This window comes from Choloepus didactylus, chromosome 21 (assembly GCF_015220235.1).
Source record: "Choloepus didactylus isolate mChoDid1 chromosome 21, mChoDid1.pri, whole genome shotgun sequence".
Classification (NCBI taxonomy): Eukaryota; Metazoa; Chordata; class Mammalia; order Pilosa; family Megalonychidae; genus Choloepus; species Choloepus didactylus.
Genome location: NC_051327.1, coordinates 25,289,522 through 25,298,171, shown reverse-complemented (window position 1 = coordinate 25,298,171; position 8,650 = coordinate 25,289,522). Strand labels below are relative to the sequence as shown.

General features: G+C 67.5%; 2 protein-coding genes across 2 annotated transcripts; both read right to left on the bottom strand.

The window, feature by feature from the left end:
* Positions 1-2,882: 2,882 nt before the first annotated feature.
* On the bottom strand, positions 2,883-4,233 carry LOC119518267 (grifin-like). Its single transcript, XM_037815362.1, has 5 exons — positions 4,073-4,233; positions 3,911-3,954; positions 3,551-3,630; positions 3,262-3,454; positions 2,883-3,053 (listed from the first exon to the last, which is right to left on the bottom strand). Exons 2-5 carry the CDS (start codon positions 3,920-3,922, stop codon positions 2,883-2,885), a joined length of 456 nt encoding a protein of 151 aa, XP_037671290.1. The 5' UTR covers positions 3,923-3,954; positions 4,073-4,233.
* Positions 4,234-5,555: 1,322 nt separating this feature from the next.
* LOC119517192 lies at positions 5,556-6,908 on the bottom strand. Its single transcript, XM_037813760.1, has 2 exons — positions 6,080-6,908; positions 5,556-5,769 (listed from the first exon to the last, which is right to left on the bottom strand). The coding sequence occupies exons 1-2, from the start codon at positions 6,469-6,471 to the stop codon at positions 5,556-5,558; spliced, it is 606 nt and encodes a 201-aa protein (XP_037669688.1). The 5' UTR covers positions 6,472-6,908.
* Positions 6,909-8,650: the final 1,742 nt, after the last annotated feature.

Here is an 8,650-nt window from a genome sequence, read left to right as displayed (position 1 = left end):
CGTCTCTAGCTTGTTCAAGGCTCCAGGTGATTTTTCCCAAGTGACTCACCCATGTATTCACTCAACAAACATTTCCAGAGATGGACAGGCCGTGGGCCAGCCTGGATGGAGCCTGGGGCAGGCCTGGTCCCTTCCTCCAGACGGTGCGTGTGATTGGGGGTGGGCGGGCGAGGGAGGGAAGCCGAGGGCTGTCAGAGCCCAGATGGAGGTCAGGGAGGCCTTCCTGGAGGTGTTGACCGAGCTATGGCTTAACAGAAGAGCAGGGGTTGGCAGATGGGGAGGAGACAGCCTGTGGTTGAGAAGTGGGCTTTTTAGGGAGCAACCAGGAATTCTGGGCCTCGGGGCTGCATCCTGGGGTACAGGGCAGTTACAGGCCAGGCGGGGGAGGTCCTGGGACCGGAGCAGAGGGGCCTGGGCACCAGGAGAGGAACTCGGGCTGCATGCAGGGCCGTAGGGGCTGTGACAGACGTTACAAGGACCTGAGGCTCCTGCTGCAGTCTGCTCGGATTATAGCTCCCTGCACCCCCATCTCACGGACGGGGAGACTGAGGCCCAGGGATGTCCTTGGTCTCGGGCCCCTGTGGTCTGATTTACCCTGTGGCTGCTTGTGACCTGGGGTGCACACACGGGCCGAGGGACAGGGTGTGTGTGCGTGTGAAGTCTGTCGTACTGTGTTCTTGGGCCGGCTTTGCTCCTTACCTGCTGAGTGACCCGGGTCAAGTCACTTGGCCCCTCTGGGCCTGTTTGCACAACTGTAAGTTGAGCCTTGCCCTCCACACCCCGTGCGTTCTTCAGGCTGCTACGTGCATGTGCTGCAGCTCTAACTCCAGACCCACACCCGGCCCCGACGTGCCTGGTGACCCACAGGGACATGTCCAGTAATCCCTGAAATGTCTGATCATTTCCTTTTCCCCAGTGCACAGTCACCCTGTAAAAGGCCGTAGGTCTCGTTGGGGAAGATTTACAGTGTGAGTTTTTGGCAGCATTGTGGGTCCCTCCCAAGGGTTCTGGGTCGGTGAGCTGACCCCAGGCTCGGCTGCCCCCACCCCCTCCCCCTCTGTGCCTGGGGCTCCACCTTTTCCACCTCCCATGGGGCAGGGGGTTCATCAGGAGGGAAACCGAGGCCCAGAGGGGTGAGCAGCCAGTCCGGGTCACAGAGCAGGGCCAGCTCCAGAAGTGGGGAGGGCGGGTTCAGAGCCCCAGGAGCTGGGGGCCTGGGCATCCACCGCTCTATGGGTTAACCCCTTCCCTGCCGCCCCAGTCATTCCTGGGCCCAAAGCCACACAAAGGCCAGGCCCCCGGGGAGCTGGGAGGGGGCTCCTGCACCTTCTGGGCAGCGGACGAGGTGGGGAAGTCAGCGGACGAGGTGGGGAAGTCAGCGGAGACGGGAAGGAAGGCTGCGCTGCTGGAGTCTGGGGCCGCCATTGTCTCCCCCGGGGGTGGGGGCGCCGGTGTCCCCCCTCTGTCCCCTCAGCTGCCCCTGATGCCCCCGATGCCCCTCGGGGGCCTGACAGTCCAGGCGTGTGCTTCCGGGGATCAAGCGGTGGGTGACAGCTGGGGGCTGCGTTGGCCGCCCGAGCCCCGGGAGAGCCTGGGTTGCGGGCTCCGACCGCCCACTCTGCAGAGGCCCCGCGAGGACCGGGAACTTGCCGGGGTCACACATCCCAAGAGTGGCAGGGGGGGTTCAAACCCAGGATGCTGCCATCAAAACCCCCGGCCTCGACCCTGCGCCCTCCTGGCCGCTGGTGACCCGACGGCCTCTAGTGACTCAGCCGCAGACACCTCAGGCCTTGTTCTAAACCATGACCTCACCAGTGTCACGCGGACCAGATGGACAGACAGACAGAGACGGGTGGGCGGATGGATGGATGACAGACAGCTAGGTAGAGAGAGAGATGATTAAATAGATGATGGTGACAGACAGACAGACAGACTGCAAGGGTTGGCAGCTCATAGGAAAATTAACACATAATTGTTAAAATGACCGGAATCCCCTGGGAGTGTGCCCTGGCGTGGCCTCGCCTGCTGTCCCTCGAGCTGAGACCCCGCAGCCGTGGACCCGCTCAGTCCTCAGGGAACCCCACAAGGGGCCCTTGCACCCATTGTATAGCTGTGGAAACTGAGGCTCAGGTTGGGGGGCGTCTATCAAAGGTCACTCTGCCAGGAAGGGGCTGAGTGGGGCAGGGAACCGGGCTGGCTGTGCGGCTTTCCCTGGCTGCGGCCCCCCAGGGTGCCCCCACCCCACCCCGAGCAGGTGGGACGGGGAACCAGAGAGCCCCAGCAGGAAGACCCCTGCCCGGGTGAGCACAGGGCCCATGGCCTCGGCCCTGGAGCCCGCCGGGGTCTTCAGGCCCTGCCAGAAGGGTACCACCCCCTGGGCAAGAGGATGTCACCTGACACCCCCGCCCCGAGTGCCGGGGCCTGTGCAGTCCTGCTGGGGAGGGGTCTCGGGGAGAGGGGCAGCCCCCCAACCCACCCCCAGGCCCTGGCATGTCCCGGTCCTCCCCCGGCCTCCACATCCTGAAGATGGGGTGGGTGGGTGTCAGCACCCCTGGGCGTCGGTCTCAGGGACCCCAAGTCCCCACCCTGAGGGTGTGGAAGGCAGCACCCGAGCTCCTGGAACCTGCTCAGACTTTATTGAAGGTGGATCTGGGGGTGCCGAGGGAGTGCCAGAGCTCACGGACCCCCTCACTGTGCCCCCAGCTTCCCGGAGGGGCTGCAGGGCCCGGAGGGGTTGCCGAGGCTCCAGGTCCCCAGCTTCAGCTCGGGGCAGTGGTGGGTGGACCCGGCTCCGGCGGCTGCAGGGTGGGCTGGGGTGGGGGGCCGCATCAGGTGGGAGAGGCGCAGGGCAGGCGGGACGGGGGCTCGGGGGTCTGGGCACGTCACCCCCAGCTCAGGCCCCTCCTGGCGAGCTCCACCTGGGCCAGGCGCCGGTCGCCCAGCACCCGCACCCGGGTCACGGCCGCCAGGGGCCTCTGGCGGTGCGCAAACTGCAGCACCCGGTGCTGCTGGGCAAGCACGTGGAAGTGCTCCGCGTCCGAGCTGACCTCGATCTGGGGGCGACAGGGAAGGTCACTGTGAACACCCACAGTACGGCCCAGGGCAGGGGAGGGGGCCGGTGCTCCAGTGGGGGGCCCCAGACCAGGGCTCCCTGCCCTCTCGGCCAGGTTTGCCCCCCGAGCCGGCCCTTCCCTGCCCCCCACAGGCCTCCCTGGTGCCACCCCCAGGTGTCCCCTGTCCTGGCCTCTCCCCTGCCCCCACGGACCCCACCCAGCTCTCCCCCCGACCCTGCACCTCAAAGGGCTCCCCCAGCGCCAGCGGGAAGATGCTGGAAACCTCCTCCTGGCCCCAGCGGCCCCCTTGGAAGGCGTTGCCCACTATGGTGGCGCTGGAGAAGCGGGGCTTCACATGGAACGCGACGTCCCCCCCGTCAGACAGGAAGTTGATCTCAAACCTGGGGAGGGGGCGGGGGGGCAGTGGGTGCCACAGAGGCCCGGGCCGGACCCCAGCCTTGGGTCCCCGGGGGCATGATCTGGGGGGGGTCCCTTACTTGTCCTCTTCGGAGTCGGAGCACCCCTGGACCAGCAGGCTCCAGCCGGGGACCAGGCCTCCCGCGCAGAAGGCTTCGAACTGCACACGAGGGAGAGGCTGGGGGCCCATGGCCTGGAGCCCCCACCCTCCCTCCGCAGGTCCCCCTGTCCGGCTGCCCCCACCCCTGGACAGGTGACCTGGGCCTGGACCCCGTCCTTCACCCCAGCAGGCTGGCCCCGGGGCCCTCTGCTCCCCTTGTCGTCTCTGCCCGGGGGTTCTGCTGGGGGACAGGACTGGCCCCCGAGGGTGTGCCGGGGGAGCTCCTGCCCGGCCCCGTGCCCCTCTGAGCTGCACCCCCCAGCCCTGGGCTGGCACCCACCTGCACAGCCATCTTCCCCGGCTCTGCGGGAGGCCGGTGGGAGCCTGTGATATAGGGGTGTGGAGCGGGGCGGTGTGCACCAGGCCACGTGTCCCTCGCCCCCACCCCCTGCCTTCCCCTCCTGGCCAGCCCTCCAGCCAGCCCCAGGCCCGGGTCACCCACCTGCCCCTCAGCCTGGCGCTGACCATCTCCACTTCCGGCACCTTCCGGCTTCATGGACGCCAGCTTCTTCCCATCCTCGCGGGAAGGGCGAAGCCAAGTAAGGGCAGCCTGGACCCGGCCCTTCCTCCAGGCCCTGCACTTGGCACCCAGGGACCCCGACCCTCCCGTGGGGGCGAGTGGGGGAGGGAGGCCCACCCAGCCCCAGATCCAGACCACCAGGGGTCCACTGAGACCATCCAGGACCATGAACCCACCCCCGCCCACGCTGGCTTCCCCCCCACCCCCCGCCCCCCTTCTCCAGCCCTCCCCCCACCCCCGCCCTCCCCCTCCCCCCGCTTCGGCCAGCTCAGCAGCCCCCTGGGGCCCAAAGCCGGATTAGCTGGGCCGCTGTGGTCAGCGCATTCCAGGGCTCTGGCGGGACGAGGGGGAGGGCCGTTCCCACAGCCTGGCGCCCCCCTGGCTGAGGACGGGGTGGGGGCCGCCAGGACAGGGACCTGCACCTGGGGTGGGGGCGGCAGGGCCTCCGCAGGCCTTCAGGACAGGCGGTGGGGGCTCCCAACGGACCCTCCAGGAGCCAGACAAAGAGGGGACAGCCGGGAGCAAGGGGCGTGAAGGCTGCTGCGTGTGCAGGTCAGTGCGTGGGTGAGCGTGCAAGTGAAGGGGTGATGAGTGTGCAGGTGAGTGTGTGAGTGAAAGTGCGATGTGCATGCATGTGGATGAGCGGGTGAGCGTGTGGGTGAGTATGCAACTGCAGGTGCAATGAATATGCACATGAGTGTGTGAACGAGTGTGCAGATGGAGAGGTGATGTGTGTGCACGCGGCCATACAGGTGAGCATGCAAATGAAGGTGTGACATGCGCACATGTGGTTGTGCAGGTGAATGTGTGAGCATGTAAGTGAAGGTGTGATGAGTGTGAGTGTGGTTGTGTAGGTGAGTGTGAGTGAGCATGCAATGGGTGTGCATGTGGTTGTACAGGTGAGTGCAGTGGGAGCCTGCAGGTAAGTGTACGGTGTGTGTGCAGGTGTGTTTCTCGAGTGTGTAGTGAGTGTGTGGGGAGGGTGGCACTGTGGGGCTGCAAGTTTGAAAGGCAAGTGTGCAGGTGGACGGGAGCCCCCTGTGTGCGGACAGGGGTGTGGCTCTGTGTGGCAGTAGCGGGGCCTCCCCAGGCCACCCCTATGGGGACTCCCAGGCACCCCCAGGGCCTGCAGAGCAGGGCTGGGCGGCGATTCCCGACCCCCTGTGGCCCCCTTGGGCCCCAGTGTCTCTCTCATTCCTCGCCCAGGCCCTGGTGCCCGGGGTGTGTGCGGGGTGAGCGAGGGTGGGGGCTGCTGGGGCCGGGAGGGGACAGGAGATGACCCTGGCCCGTCTGCCCACCCCGTGGGGGGCTCAGGGCCGTGGCTGTAGCACTTTCCCCCTTGCTGGCATGGGCTGCGGTTGGCCACGTTGGTGCCACCGGATGAGCTGCCGGCGGTGCTGGTGTCTCAGGTGCCCCGACCTGAGCAGCCACATCCAGGCCCGAGGCCTCCTGGCCGTGCCGGGGCCCCCCACACCTGCCCCATCCACAGAGGGGGCGATGCCCAGGCTGCAGCCGCCCAGCAGGCGTTTCCTCCCCATCCAGGGCTGTGGCTTGAGGTCCGGGAGTCCTGACGTCGGCTCTTGCAGTGGAGACACGGAACCTGGACTTGGGGTGCAGTGCTGGGGCAGAGCAGGGGTCGGGGGTCACCAGCTGAGTGTCCTTGAGCTAGAGGCCGTGGGTGGGGCTTTCCCCCATGCAGGGTCCACAGAGGCCCCGCCCCCTCTGAGCCCCAACCTCCCCACCTGGGCCGTGGGGGGTGTGGCGTGTGAGCCCTGCCTGGGTCTTCCCGGCTCAGCCGGCAGGGTGCCCCCACCCCAGCCCCCTCTGGGGTGGAAGCCGGGCTCCGGCACTGGTCTGGGCCCCACCCGCACGGTCCCCGTGTACCTGGCCTGAGCGGCCTCATCCCCTCTGGTGGGGGCTTCAGAATACCTTCCCACGTGAGTGGGAGCCAGGGGGGCTGATGCTGCCAGCAACACGGGGAGCCCAGGGCCCAGGAGGCCGGAACTGGGGTGGGGGCAGAGAGGGTGCAGCTGCGTCCCCTCAAGGCCTGCCCAGCCCCCGGCTGCTGTACTGGAGACCAGTTCGGACCTGGATGCCCTGTGTGGGGTAAGGGGCGTGAGCAGCACCCCGACAGTGCTGGCTGGTAGGGGCAGGGGTGCTGGCGCTGAGCAGTGCAACCAGAACCCGGGAGCAAACGCACCTGCCTGCCCAGGTGTGCGGTTTTGGTTTTGCCTACGCTGGGCAGTTGCTTTCACAGGCTCTGGAGGAGGTGGCAGTGCCCCAGCCAGCTCCCAGAGCCTCTTCTCCTTGCCACTGGGCATGCAGCATTTGGGGGGTGCAGGCCTCTCCCCTAACACCCACAGCAACGTGTTTCACGGAGAAGAGCTTAGTGTGCAGAGAAGAGACCCGCCCGAGGGCACACAGCAAGGGAGTAGCAAAGTCAGGATTCGAACCCAGCACTCTGCCCCCCAGAGTTCAGGCTCCTAACCGTCAGGCCAGGCTGCCCCCCAGCAGTAGAGCGCCTCACCCAACTGGTGGGGACTATCAGGGTCAGCTTCCTGGAGGAGGCGGCGCCTCCTGTGGGTCTTGAAGCCCTGGAATGGCCAGCCCTGCACACACGCGGGGCCAGCGGACAAGGTGGTGCTGTGGGCAGGGCCCCGGCCCTGTGGGCATCAACGCCGGGCCGGTCTGACTCCCCCAGCGTCCCCAGGAGCGCCGAGCACACGTCCCTCAGGGACACTGGACGAGGATGGCCTGTTTCTCCGAATTCCTGGGGTGGTTGTTATTGTGAGAGAGAAGAAACGGAGGCTCAGGGAGAAGAAATCACCCCCAAAGCTCCACGATTGGGCACAGGGGCCGGGACACGCGCTCCCTGCTTGGACTCGCCGTCCAGTGCTCTCTCCAGCCCCCACTCTGCTGCTCTGCCCTGTCACCCTCTCATGTCCGTCCCCCCCAGTTCCGAGGATGCAGCCTCGCCCGCTCATGGAGATTCCCGGAGCTGGGCCTGAGCTGTCGGAGTCTCGAAGCCGCCCACCCACCCTGGGCTCCGAGACCTTCCCACCCACCCACACTGGCCCCAGCCACATCTGGAACCGCTCGCCCGGACGGTGAGGTCAGCGCGGAAATCCTCAGCCTCCGCGCGGCAGGGAGGCACGGGGCGGCATCCACCAGGAGGGCGCAAGGGGCCGCTCCCAGGCGGGCGGTGGGCTCGCTCGGCCCCTGGCTGGTGCTGGGTGACCCCAGCAGGTGGACCCCCCCCGCTGGGCCCTGTCCCCTAGGCCTCCCCAGGCAGAAGGGAGAACTGAGCCCGGCGCGGGGACGGGGAGGGAGCTGGAAGTCTCATGCCGCCACCACCACATGGAGGGGAAACTGAGGCCCGGGGTGGGTGGCGAGTCTGGCCTCCGCCCTCCCTGTAGTCCCCGTAGGATCTTGGCTGAGTCCTGCTCAGGACCAAGCCCATGGCTGGGGAGAGCCGGCCCCTGCCTGAGGACCCCAGGGCCCCGGGGAGGGGACAGAGGGGCCCCCCAGGATCTGCCCCCGACACGCACCTCCTGTTCTGATCCTGTAGGAGCGGCCCAGCCTCCTCCTGCCCCATCAAAACCTCCCGAGCCCCACGCTGGGACAGAGGTCCCTGTCAGCCCCCGGCCATTCCCTGAGGCCCCGCAGCGGGCGGGGAACAGCAGTGGGCCCCGGGGACCCGCTCTGCAGGACAGAAGGAGCAGGTCTGTGTGTGGTGTCTCCACTGGCGGCCCCGCTGAGCCTGCCCACGGCAGGTGCTCCAGGAAACGCCGTGACCCGGGGCAGCTGGAGGCGCCCGGCCCGGGGACGGAGAGGCCACGGCGAATGCAGGGAGCCCCTCATCGGCTGGGGTCCCACTGTGCCTCCCGTTCCTCGGCGAGGAGGTTCCTGGATGGAGGAAAGGAACAGCTGTCCGGTCGCTGGCTCAGCAAATATCTCCTGAGCATCTACAGGGTGACAGGCCCGATGCTGGGGACCGGGCGCCAGGGCCGAGCAAGACAGACAGACAGACACAGTCCCGCCTTCACGGAGCCCCCGGTGTCTTGGGGTGGGGGTCAGACATGGAAGTTCCCACTCCTGCGTCTGTTCTTTCAGTATTGTCATAACGAAAGCTCTGAAGGAGAAACCGGAGTGACACAGGTGCACTGGGGGACACGCCTGCCTGACCTGGGGGGTCGGGGGGACATCAGGAGGAAGGGGCGGCCGAGCTGAGTGTGGACAGAGGCGCGGGATTGGCCTGAGGGGACCGAAGAGTGTTCTGGAAGAAGGAGCAGCCCGTGCAGAGGCCCAGGCAGTGGCCCCATCCCCACCCCCATCCCTGGCTGGGGCCCAGGACCTCCGGCCCCTGCTGAGCCCCCTGGCCTGGCGCTGCCCCGGCCGAGCCGCCCGCCTGGCCGCCTGCTTCCTGCCCTGAGCCCCTTTCTGCCCTCATCCGGAGAGCCCGCCCTGGGCGTTCAGGGGCTGACGGCTCCGCTGGAGCCG

Excerpts from the sequence above, each read along its gene's own strand:
- LOC119518267 (XM_037815362.1), bottom strand. Across the intron at positions 3,455-3,550 it reads TCCGACTCCGAAGAGGACAA|GTTTGAGATCAACTTCCTGT; the intron begins GTAAGGGACCCC and ends CCCCCTCCCCAG. Across the intron at positions 3,054-3,261 it reads GGGAGAGCTGGGTGGGGTCC|ATCGAGGTCAGCTCGGACGC; the intron begins GTGGGGGCAGGG and ends TGTCGCCCCCAG.
- LOC119517192 (XM_037813760.1), bottom strand. The coding sequence starts at position 6,471 with ATGCCCAGTGGCAAGGAGAAGAGGCTCTGGGAGCTGGCTGGGGCACTG. Across the intron at positions 5,770-6,079 it reads GCTCCCACTCACGTGGGAAG|CACTGCACCCCAAGTCCAGG; the intron begins GTATTCTGAAGC and ends GCTCTGCCCCAG.